This window comes from Solanum pennellii, chromosome 10, assembly GCF_001406875.1.
Source record: "Solanum pennellii chromosome 10, SPENNV200".
Classification (NCBI taxonomy): Eukaryota; Viridiplantae; Streptophyta; class Magnoliopsida; order Solanales; family Solanaceae; genus Solanum; species Solanum pennellii.
The window spans coordinates 82,420,821-82,433,335 of NC_028646.1; the positions used below are offsets into that span (position 1 = coordinate 82,420,821).

General features: G+C 30.8%; 1 protein-coding gene and 3 non-coding genes across 5 annotated transcripts; 2 read left to right on the forward strand and 2 right to left on the reverse strand.

Moving 5' to 3' along the window:
* Positions 1-390: 390 nt before the first annotated feature.
* Positions 391-461, forward strand: TRNAG-GCC. The gene has a single exon. It is a non-coding gene; the product is annotated as a tRNA-Gly (tRNA).
* Positions 462-4,209: 3,748 nt separating this feature from the next.
* Positions 4,210-4,281, reverse strand: TRNAP-AGG. The gene has a single exon. It is a non-coding gene; the product is annotated as a tRNA-Pro (tRNA).
* A 1,562-nt stretch (positions 4,282-5,843) lies between these two features.
* TRNAP-AGG lies at positions 5,844-5,915 on the forward strand. The gene has a single exon. It is a non-coding gene; the product is annotated as a tRNA-Pro (tRNA).
* A 165-nt stretch (positions 5,916-6,080) lies between these two features.
* LOC107002442 (rop guanine nucleotide exchange factor 7-like) lies at positions 6,081-9,707 on the reverse strand. Of its 2 annotated transcripts, none has more exons than XM_015200477.2 (7): positions 8,862-9,707; positions 8,372-8,488; positions 8,115-8,269; positions 7,782-7,856; positions 7,402-7,689; positions 6,949-7,305; positions 6,081-6,838 (listed from the first exon to the last, which is right to left on the reverse strand). In XM_015200477.2, exons 1-7 carry the CDS (start codon positions 9,409-9,411, stop codon positions 6,368-6,370), a joined length of 2,013 nt encoding a protein of 670 aa, XP_015055963.1. In that variant the 5' UTR covers positions 9,412-9,707; the 3' UTR covers positions 6,081-6,367. The 2 variants fall into 2 exon arrangements, with proteins under 2 accessions (XP_015055963.1, XP_015055962.1); XM_015200476.2 differs by having other exon boundaries at positions 6,122-6,838; positions 7,402-7,692; positions 8,862-9,576.
* Positions 9,708-12,515: the final 2,808 nt, after the last annotated feature.

A 12,515-nucleotide genomic window follows, 5' to 3' on the forward strand; every position in this document is an offset into this window, starting at 1 on the left:
TAGCATATTCTTGGAGGTAGAGTAGGACCACATTTAATTTGAGTTTATACAGATCAACTATTAATTTTATCCAAATGAATGTTTGTTAACTTGGATTTTACAGAAAATGTGTTTCATTTTTAAATAGAACATAGTGAATGATTCGTCAATCATGTTTTGATTGCAGTTCAACTCGACGAGGGATAATATCACTATATCTTAATCAGTTGGCAGTTCCATTCAACGATAATTATTGGGTAACATCAACCTTCTGCCTATGACAAGGCTCAGTCAGATATATGATCGAACACGACACTTTGTTTAGTGAACTTAGTTAAGAATTAAAGTCATGCCTTTATTATCAATTACTATCTGAGATTATAAATAAAAATAAATGGGATTTATCACCAAGCACCAGTGGTCTAGTGGTAGAATAGTACCCTGCCACGGTACAGACCCGGGTTCGATTCCCGGCTGGTGCAATTCTTATTTTTTACAGAATGTTTTTTGATTGCTTTCCTAGTTTTGATCATTATAATATATGATATTTATTTAGCTTCGATAATCTTAAGTGAAATAAACTTTTAATTGTTTACTTACCATATCTTATGTTAAATTCGTATTTTTATTTTATATTTGAAGGTAATATTTTTTATAAAAGTATAATAAAATCTAAATATAAAATGCTCTAAATGTAACATTAGGTGTACATATGATATTGGAAACTTTCGTTCAATAGTGTGATATTTTACAATTCAGTATATAGATAATCATGATTCGTCCAACGTCAACTTATATATACTACTCATATAATAAGAATTAGGACTTCGACTTTTTCATAAAAAGAAGGTGTCAATTATATCAAACTAACACTTTTAAATGTTGACGAAGTATCAAGTTTGCTCACTTTTATATTTGAAACATGTTTAAACTATAAATTTAGCCTACCATTGACTTGAGTGTTTAGTTTGATTCAAATTATTTATTATTAATTGCATATATATCTCAGAATTGATTCTATCATGTCAATGAATGCCTAGATCTAGATGGTTATTCTTAAGTGATTACTATATTGTACTAATTAGAAAATTTGTATGCCCAACTAATTACATGATGCCTAGTTCCTATTATTTGATAGATAATAGGAAAAAATGTGATTTTAATGTCTACTTGATTAATGACGGATATTTGTGCCTCACTGCCTCATTGAACTAGGTGATCCGACCTTTGGACCAATTACAACCTTCTAAACTCGGTGGATACCCTTCTCCACTTAAATACCAGGCTTCACTTTGCGTGGTGTGAGACTTGCTTGAACCTGCGACCTAAGGCACAAGTCCTCCACCTTTTGCCACTCGAGCCAGGCCTTGGGGGCTGGGGTATATTACATTTATAACATCCCTTGACCTATTAGGTATTTAAGATGGTATGGATAATTATCTGCTCTTTAATTAGTGTATTGGAACTTTGTTTCTCTGTAAACATGAATGGTTCAACTAGATTGTTATAGGGTGCTTAATTCTCAAAAAACTACCTTGTCCTTGTTGATTGTTGTTTTTTTTTTTACCTAATGATCTTTGTCTAGTGATGAATCCCATAATATGTTTGCGTTTTGGAGAACTACGTTTCGAGGTCAAATCCTATATATATGTACTAAGTATAGATAAAAGTTGCAAGCACAGAAGATCAAAATGAAATGTCTTAGCCTTTTATATTTTTGGTGTAAAAGAATATGATGGGGAGGTAGTAACTGTAGTTGATTTTAAGAGTTCTCTGTATATATCCTTGAATATTTGGCTGAATCTAAAGTCCCGGTTTGTATGTCCATGCTACATGTACTAGTAAATATTTAGATTGCTTCATATGATGAAGTCATCAGAAGTAGTGCTTTCATTCATTTTAATTTACGTGAAACTGTTTGATTGGATACAAAGTTTAAAAAATAATAAAATACTTTGTTATATTTATCAAATTATTCTCACTAAAATCTCTTTAGTGCATACTTTTCGTTGACTTTTCTTTACAATGAAGTGTTAAGTGAGATTTAATAAAAGATAAAATGAGAATGATGTCAAATAAGAAAAATTGACATTTAAGTCAATATAAGTCAAATAATATGAAACGGATGAATTATTTTGCATTTAAAGAGGTATTTTCCTAGTTGCTACATGAAAATGTCCACGGTTGGGGGATGTCCAAGAATCACAACTGTGCAACTAACAAGCACATCTACCGGCATCTCTTTGTTAGAAAATTACGTTGTGTACCTAGAATTAAAATATTTTTGTATATATCTATATTACATACTGACACTCCTTGGCTTCTACACAATTTTATTTCTTTATATTTTGATATCCCTTAGACCAAATTCTAGCTCCGCCACTGCCTTTTGGTGTTTGACTTGTTCAGAATCCTAAGCTGGCATTCACAATTTGCAAATATTTTTATCTAAATTGAATGCAGATAAGTTGTATTAAAAAAATAGAATTTGAATCTAACTCAAAATTAATGCGGGCTCAACATCATATGAAATAATGAAATGGATAGGATTTGATGTTGATTAATATATCTAATTCAACCACAAAGAACAGTAATGTCCGCCTATAAGAACAGTAATGTCCGCCTATGTGGTACTCAACAACCTCATTATGATACAAAGACAGTAATTTCTACCTTTTCTAAGTTTATTTTAAAATATGTATTGTTTCCCATTTGAGAGGCAGGCTAGTTAAAAAATGAATAAAAAAGGGTTAGCAGCTTTTGCTTGGCAATGTTAAAAATAATATTTTCTCCGTTTAAAAAGAATGACTTACTTTTTGATTTTGTAATTCTAAGTTAAAGTTATGTCAAATGTATCAAAATGTCTTTAAATATGTCACGTGAAAAGTTAAAGTTTTAAATTTTGCCAAAAAAGAAAAAGGGTCATTCTTTTCAAAACATACTAAAAAGAAAATGAGGTCATTCTTTTTTAAACGAATGAAGTGTAACTCAAGTCTATTGCTTTCTAAAACGAATGGAGTATAACATTCAAAATAAATAATTAATAAATACGATTGGGTCTAAACGCATTTTGTTTTTTATAAATTATACTCAATAAGTAGTGCATGATCGAATAATTGAAAGGGCGGATTACAAGGAGTTTAGCTACTTGTAATTTTAGAATTCAGTTTCCCATTGATAAGTGTCCATTTTCCAATAGAATAAAAATTCTTTTTCAACTGTTACTACAACTGTTAGTCAAATTTCATAACTGTCATAATTCTAGGAGATATATAGTTTAAACAACTTTGATTAAGTCAATATATGTAATGCCAATATTCTATAGGTTCGTGAGGCGGAGTTAAATGGGGTTTATAGTTCGGACGAAGTCAATTATCTTATATTTATACTAGAAAATTATATATATAAAAATAATAAACCTTCAAACTTTTAATCCTGGCTTCGACTCTACTTGAAGAAATTAAGATCTCTTCACCACTTATAAAATGAATAAAATATTAATCTTTTCATATCTCTTAACTATAAAAATAAAAATTTTTCGTAAAAAGATCATTAAACTAAAATAAAGTGATAAGTGGCCTTTCATAACAAACAAACGCTTAAAAATTATTCATGAAACACAAAGGGAACTTTCGTTCCACTTGATGGCTATAAATAATACAAAGGCTTTGTTCAATAGCAAATGCATTGTCTCAAGACTTCAAAAAAGCATCTTTAAGTCATCAATGGATAAAAAGATTCTTCTTTGTTTAACCCGTAAATTTTTAATTCGCCCGCTCCATCCCTCATAGCAAACACTTTTCATTTTCAATCAATTTCGTGTAATTTTTTTAACATCTTCTTTTTCTAGTTATGTTTGATACTAAAAATAAAATTCATCTTTTTCATTAAGTTGTATTAATTTCATAGGATAGTGACTTAAAATTTTATTTTTTTGAGGTCAATCGAGAAACATGCAAGAAATTGTATTATTTTTTATTGAACCATTTTCATTTATCATCTTGAATATTTTATTAGCTTTAATGAAATTATCTCAACAAATAATGCTCTATCACTCAATAACATGTAAAATGTTAAAATTAAGTTTGAACTCACATAAAATCACATATACCCTCCAAATCGCCCCACTTTAATTTTAAAAAACTCACTTCAACCCGTCCCATTACCATCCCTAATTGTCACAAGAACGGACCGGAAAAAAAAAAGATGTTTATATAAATTAAAATCAAAGGGGCATTCCGAGAATTGAACTCGGGACCTCTCGCACCCTAAGCGAGAATCATACCACTAGACCAAATGCCCTGTTTGGTACCATGCTTTTACACTTACAAATCAATTAACACAACATATACGGTGTAATTGTACAGAGCGAAGTTTAAAAAGGATAGAGTGTATGCAAAACTTTATTCCTACCTCACAAGTTGTTTTCGATAGATGCTCAACTCAAGAAAAAAAAAGTTAATCGAAATACAGTTAAACAATACAAAAACTAATTTAAAAGATTATTTCAAATGAAATCCAACCCGACCCGTTATAAAAGTTGTGATTATAAAAGTCAAATATCAATATGTTAAATTATTGAGATTAATCGGGTAAATTGGACGGGTCAAGACCCAACCTGTTCTTTAGCCCATTGAGCCCAAAGTAAATTTGGGTGGGTCAAGATCCAACCCAATTTCTATTCAACCCATTATAATATTTTCAATTTTAACCCAATCCGCCCATTTAACACCCATGTGCACTCATATAAGTAAGTTATGTTGATCGAATGGGACCAAAGTTTCTAATTATGTGCTGAAAAATGATTCTTGCAAAAAGCAAAAGATGTGAATATTGAGAGCTAGGTCACAAAAAATTGATGAATTCATAGATCTAGTATCCCTCCTATGATCCATTGTGAACTATTTTATCTTATTCATTATTCTATTCTATTTCTGTTCAAAAAAAATAACAATCTGAATATTAACCTTTAAAAATTGATGTATTATATATTTATAAATTTTGCTATTAAGTATTTTCTAAATAATACATATAGAATTTAAACATATTGTAGCTTATAAAACAGTATTCCAATAATCCAATGGCCTGTTTTCGATCTTATATCAAACAAACAAAAGGGCATTAAGTGTGTTTGTTATGTTCTTTACAAAACTAGTCATAAATGAATTTGACTACTTTTTTATGCATGATTTCAAAAAGAATAAAAGGTAGAGACAGGAATAAAGAGATAAAAGAGAAATAGCAAAAATCTATAATACACATCTTTCCTAGGACACTAAGTTAAAGAATTCGAAAAAGTAATTTAAAGAAAAGTCAATTTTGTCATCATCAACTTTGGAATTTTGTGAAATTTTCATTAATAATATAAGCAATTGAAAACTTTTAGCATAAAATGAGCATAATTTCAAAATAAACATTTTTTTATTGAAAAGAGTCAAAGACCTATTCTAAAAAGTATCTTAAGAAAAGGCACTAACTCTAAACGCGAATACTATATAGTTAAATCGTTATAAGTATATTTAATAATACTTTGATTTCACTATGAATTTTGTAAGTTTTCAAATTAAAGAGCAATGTCATTGGAAAACTCAACAATGTATGTAACAAGTCACATTATATTATTATATGCAATATGTTAGGCATAGTGTGGATTTCATTTGAAATAATTTTTTGGATTAGTTTTTGTATTGTTTAACTGTACTTCGATTAATATATTTTTTTGAGTTGAGCATCTATCGGAAACAACTTGTGAGGTAGGAATAAAGTTTTGCATACACTCTATTCTTTTTAAACTTTGCTCTATACAATTACACAGTATATGCTTTCTTATTTGATTTGTAAGTGTAAAATCAAGGCACCAAACAGGGCATTTGGTCTAGTGGTATGATTCTCGCTTAGGGTGCGAGAGGTCCCGAGTTCAATTCTCGGAATGCCCCATACTAAATTAAATTTGTGCTAGATTTTTTTTTTTCTTCCGAACTCTCGTATCCGTTTCTACTTAGTTGTCACCACTCAAAATAGGAAAAATTATGTTATTTATGCATTAATTTTGTAAATGACATATTAACGAACTTCTATTTTTAGTAAATACAACATGCAAATAGGAACAGAGGAAGTACAATCTTTAGTACTTGTATTATTACTTGAAAAAACACAAAACTGACTGATAATTATACATGGTACAGGAAAATACCATACAACATTCTTCTGTACAATCCAATGTAACATTACCACCAGACTTGGATCAGACATGGCTAAAGGAACAGAGGATATCAAGTTTATGACCATAAAAGGTACTTGATAATGGAGTGGTATATGCTAAAACACCTATTTCACACTCAAATACATCAAAAGGGAGCTTCTTGAGAAGCAAAATATACAGGAGTTCTTATTCTTTTGCAGCTGAGTCATGTGTCAATGGGCTGATAACTTCTCTTGAACATTCTGAAACATCTTGAGATGTGCTTGAACATGAATCTGATCGTTTGAAATCGTCCTTTCCATTTGAATCGATGCTCAAATAATCAGTTAAGACCTTTTTCACACCAAAGCCTCGAGTAGAAAGCTTGCTGCCTTCAAACATTTTTGATCTATCTCCCTTTGCAGGACTAATATGTTGGGAAGGGGAGAAGCTTGGTGTAGTAAAAGCTGTTTTATATGGGGTGCCGTTGACAGGTACTGAGAGAGGCGTCCCCATGCTCTTATGTGCAATGATACCGACTTTGGAGATTGGCACAAATTGATCTGAGTGTTTATTCAAATCATCTGCATAAAGAAGGTCATCAACGCGTGCAATAATATTGAATGCCAGGCTTTCAAGCACTCTCGAGTAGCTCTCCAAAATAGATTTGCCAACATCCTGAGGAACAAGAAGATTAGGTACTAAATCAATAAATCATGATTGGCCAAGAGAGGAAAAGTTCTTTCCTTTAAGAAATGAAAACTCGTTAGTGGGATTTCATATCGAACCTTGTTATATTGAATTTTGCTCATGTCTAAGGTTGTCTGTGGAAGACCAGGGAACCTTTGCTTTAAGCAAAGCAAAAGGCTTTCAGCTCTATCAGCAAGTAACTCCCTCTTATCGCCATCAACCATCAAATCCTTAACCATTTCCCATGAGGATTTTGAATTGGATCTGTGCGTACTACCAAAAGGTTTTGAGTGAGCTCTTCTGCGCCACACATAAATTGAAGACTCCACTCGGTTTGCTATCTCAAATGCTTGATGCTCAGAAGAAATATCAAGGCAGTCAAGCAAACATTCAGGTGAAAATTGGTCCGAAGTGATATAACGGTGGATGAGATCACCTAAGCTAGCTTTTCCGTTCTGCAAGATCAAAAATAGAACACCTGCAAAATGAGTAACCTCCAGGTCTATTTTAGTATAAAAACACGAGTTAGTTTCTCCAGGAAAGCTCTGTACCTTAGGAAGGCCTTCATAATATGATTCAGGCACCTCCATTTCAGCTAAGCTGTTGCTGTTAATCGCCATTGCAGCTTTCAGGATTTGGTTTGTGCAATCACGTTTGTGCTGCAACTGCCTTCTTGCATTTTCACTGAGACCACCAGGGGGAGTTCTAGGAACCGGTAGCCACCATTTCTCTTCTTGACGAGGGAGAGGATTTCTGAATGAGGACGACCCATCGGATTCTGGAGCTAAGATTCCTTGGTCAACATACCAGAATTCTGTGCTTCGGAAACTGTCTAATATCTCCTGTGAAAGAGGCAAACACGTGACACTATAGCTCTTAGCATTGAACAATAAAGGCTGAATGCCCAAAGAGCAAGGAAAAGCTATCTTACAAGGAGCATATTGTCCAGTTTACGGAGAGCTGGAAGATTTACGTAAAGGTCTGACCGTGGCCTAGAAGTCATAACCTAAAACAGAAGAGTGAATAAGTTAACACAAATGTTCATTCAATTTGTTTTTCCTATCGTAGCTCATTAAACTGATTGTTCCAAATCACAGGGAAAAATGCAGGAATTTTTCCATGTTTTAAGCATAAGAAAAATGTTTGATATAAAACATGAGTACAGCTCTCAGGAAGCAAACACCAATCCAAGTTACAGACATTTTCTATAGTGGTAGATAGATAACTTGAATCACTGGAACAATGCCAAAGAAACCGCATTTACCTCAAGTTTGCTGCCATCTGGAAATGTCTGCCAAGAAGGTATGAGTTCTACAATATGATCACTAACACAGAGAAGCCATTCCATTTCTCTCCGCCACATTAACTTTTTCTCTGGAGCTAAAGGTTCTAATCTCCAAATTTGCCCAAAAAGAGTAGCTAATGGAAAAAAAGAGAAGGGAAAATGAAGGAAAAGAATGTATACTTCGTAAACTGAAAACTCGCTACAAACTGAATCCAATACTCAACAAAATAACTTACCACATAAATTAGTGATAGCATTAGAAATTGCAAGTGCTGTGCAAACCCCATTTCCACAACCAGACATGTCTTCTCCCAGCAGCAATTTTGAGAATCTCTCCTTCATCATTTCAATCTCTACAGAATCCCCACAAGTCCAATCACAATACAGAATCTTAATTACCAGATTTGATACAACAAAATAGTGTAATCCCACAATGTGAGGTTTAGGATAGAATGTACCCCTACCTCTCGGAAGTAGAGAGGCAATTTCCGATAGACTAAAGGAGAAAACAATCCAAAGATGATATGATAACAAAAGTGAACAGTAATCACAAAAAGTTAATATGATAATCGAAGTATAAGAAACTAACATATAATAATCAAACTCAGAGCAGACAACACACTATGAGAGCAATACTATGACAAATAGTATGGAAGGATAAGCGAGACAGCACTCAACTATCTAAGACATATAAATATGCACAAGAATATATATAAAAAATCTTACCAGACAAACAAGACCCTTGTTTCTCCAACTTCCTTTTATCTACAAAGGGCTTCTCTACTTCTTCAGAAACATCAGAATTTGCACAATGCTGCACCTCATCATCCTGAATATGCCAAACAATTGAAGATGGAGAACAAGAATCCTCAGACCCGCTATTTTCTTCATTCACATTTTCCTCTGACACTAAAAAAACAGAACTTGAACTACTCTCTATTCCAATTTTTTCATCCAAAGACTCCCCATAACCCTCCATTACCCTTTCTGCCCCATCACTCTTATCAGACAAAACCTCCATTTTATCATCAAGAGAAGAAGCAGAATAAACAGAGTTAGTCATCACAATGCCATCAAAATCAAACCTTTTACTTCCAAAACTCTTTGACACTTTAGCTTTTTGATACAAATTCTTGATGGATTTTGAAACCTTAAACTTCAATACAGAAAAATGGTTCTCTTTCTTGGAACTTACACAAGGGTCTAGTTGAATAAAATGCTTGAGCTGTGGCTGAAATTCTCTCCTTTTGTCCTTGTATGACTCAAGTCTATCCATAAGTTTACAACTCCAACCATATCTGCTTCTCAAATGGGGTAAAAACAGACAACAAATCAAGAAATGGGGTCAATTTTTTTTCTTCAAAAATATTAAAAAAAAAGAAGAGAGAATCTTGATTAGAAGAGTGAAGGTGGGCAATGATTAAATGCAAAAATATAAGCGTTGTGAAGTAATGAGAACTATGATGGCAATGAGGCCACAAAAGCAGACAAAGAAACAACACAAGAAGTATTTTGGTGGGCTATGGGCATTTGCTTAAATGAAGAGCCTTTACTGTCCTTGTCAATGTCAAATATAGTGACATTTGCTTTTGTTGGGCTTTGCTTAAACAAGGGCTCTTAAAACATAATTATTGTTTATGAGTATAATATTTCAATTTTGTTTCGAAAATATAAAGTAATATAATAGTTTGGTGCATATGATATAGTCACGGGAGTCGTGTAAGGGATGGATCAACCCACATGGATGGTTTGGTAGGCCTATAGATACTTCTGATTGAATTTGAAAATTTTGATTCGCATATTTTTAATGATAAATCATAAGTATTAACGATTTTGATTTATTTTTGTTCTAAATTATACAACTTTTTACAATTAATAAGAATTGAGGTCATTGTACCTATAATATCATATATTAAGTTCTACTTACTTATGGCATGACGTGAGAGTGAGATGTAAAGAAGAAGAAGAAGAATATATGTATTCCATTTAGAAGAAAATTCTTACATTCGACTTAAGAGTATAAATTAATGGATAGAAAGGTTGGGTACTAGTCTATTGGAACATTTGGAAATTGTACTTATTAGTATGGACACATATAGTATAGGTAGACCGAATATACTGTATAGAAAAATGAAATTTTTGAATACTCGAAAATCAATATTTAGTTTAAAATCCATAAATTATAAAAATAAAATTCACAATCTAAATATTAAAAAATTTTGAATTTTGATTTAGCTTAAGTTGTGTCCACCCCGCTTATTCATATGTATATTAGTTATGTAAATTTAAAATTACAAATCAAACATTGTATTAATTTTATACATAAATTATTTTACCTCACGGTCCATTATCAAACAAAATATGATTTATACAAAAGTTTTACATTCATAAGCCGTCTCCGAGCCAATTACAAAATAACTTCACCAAGTTTTGAAAAACTTTCAATAAGGATAAACTTTAGGCCTTAAATAGAATTTTGTAGCTAGAATATCACTACCTAAGCTTTTAGATTTTTCTAGTTTGGTGATATTTATTGAGATCTTCTCTTAGTTGGATAATGTTTGAATTACCTTGGCAAAATTATAACTTAAAAAATAGGAATAAAGCAACTAAATTATGTAATTCAAAGTCAAATCTATGTAATGATAAATTAACTATTTTTTTTTAACTCAATTCATATAATAAATTCTTTTTAGTCTGTATTAAAAAATATAATACATTTTTTTGTTTAGTAATAATTTAATTTTAAAATATTTATTATACTGATTTATATTAACACTATGTTTATTTACTTTAGATCAACAATTTACAATTCTCTTTTTTAGTTAAATTTAACGATAAATCAAACAGTATTTCATAAATTTTAATAAAAAAAATATAAATGTATGATTATAGATTAGGCATGTCACTATCAATTTGTTGTTGTGATGGATGGCCTTTGCTTGAACAAGGGCTCTTGCATAATTATTGCTTATTTCAGTGGCCTAATACAATATTTCAACTTTCAAAGTTCATTTTGAATTTTTAAGATGACTTGGGTCAAGGGAGTCGTGTAAAGAAAGATCACTCAATTAATTGAAGTTCACCATGGTTATCTTATAAAATAATTAAATAAATTTTGAATGATATATATAAAATTAACTTTTTCTATATATAGAGAGAGTTAATATTGAATATCGTAGTTTTGTCATTATAGTATTAGACTGTGCTATCATGTTGAGAATTTATTTTCCTATTTGAAGTATCAAATGTTATTTTTGTCTACTTTCATTTTACACACTTAAATTTTAATTAGAAAAAAAAACTATTTCGATCTTTGTCAATAATCGATACAAATAGAAGAGACGATGCTTTTGAGAAGACAGCACTTCTGTTATAATTGTTGCAAAGAAATAAATGAATTGCTTATTTTTCAAATGATGAAAGCTAATATATACAAGAAAATTACGTATGGGAGAGTGCCGAGGGTGACAAATACTACTAATTTGGAGTTTAGGGATACAAGTTATTAATTCTTGCTCTATTAATTTGTATTCGCGCAGGATTAACATAACAAAACGATAAAATACTTATTATTGAAATGTTCATAATTTTTTCGACTTCAAACCCATCAAATCACTGATTAAACAATGAAGAAATTATAACTATTTTAAGCGAGTGTCAATTGAGATTCAAATTCTTCACTACAAAATTATAATATTGATAGATAATTCTTTTTGAAATACAATTTCAACTTCGAGTATATTACTCTTTACTAATAAGTAAATGATGAATTAACAATAGATATAATTTTATAGCTAAATAATAAAAAAATTATGATATATAATTTGATTTAGCAATGAATTAGCTAGATAGAGATTACTAAAAAATTTTATGGTTAATTTCATATTTTCTATTACTTTAGTAGTAAGGTATATACAAAGATGAGAACAAAACTGAAATGCAGCCAAATCCAAGGCCACCAGCCAGCAATAAGGTTAAGTGATAAAAAAGGATGTTATTTTTTTTTTTTGGTCATATGAGAACCCTTCCTTCACAAATTAAAAGGGTCCCATTTAATACTTCCAAACAATGAAACAAATAAATATCTGTCTTCCTTTCAAAATAAGTGTCATCAAAGATAAATATTTTTTCATTCGCTTTTATTTATTTATATTTTATATAAATATTTTTTCGTTATATCTTATCATTTTTAACACATAAATAAAGACAATTTTCTTTTCATGTTTTATTCTTAAAATTAATTACTTATTTCTTAAATTATTTTATTAGGTCTGATACCAAATATCAATTAATAGAAGTAAACAAAAGAAGTAACTAGTTTCTTCTTTTTATTATTATAGCATTGTATTTAAAAAATACTTCTGATCTACCCATATT

Excerpts from the sequence above, each read along its gene's own strand:
- LOC107002442 (XM_015200476.2), bottom strand. The coding sequence starts at position 9,411 with ATGGATAGACTTGAGTCATACAAGGACAAAAGGAGAGAATTTCAGCCA. Across the intron at positions 8,489-8,861 it reads ACAAGGGTCTTGTTTGTCTG|AGATTGAAATGATGAAGGAG; the intron begins GTAAGATTTTTT and ends GGGATTCTGTAG. Across the intron at positions 7,693-7,781 it reads AACTGGACAATATGCTCCTT|GAGATATTAGACAGTTTCCG; the intron begins GTAAGATAGCTT and ends CCTCTTTCACAG.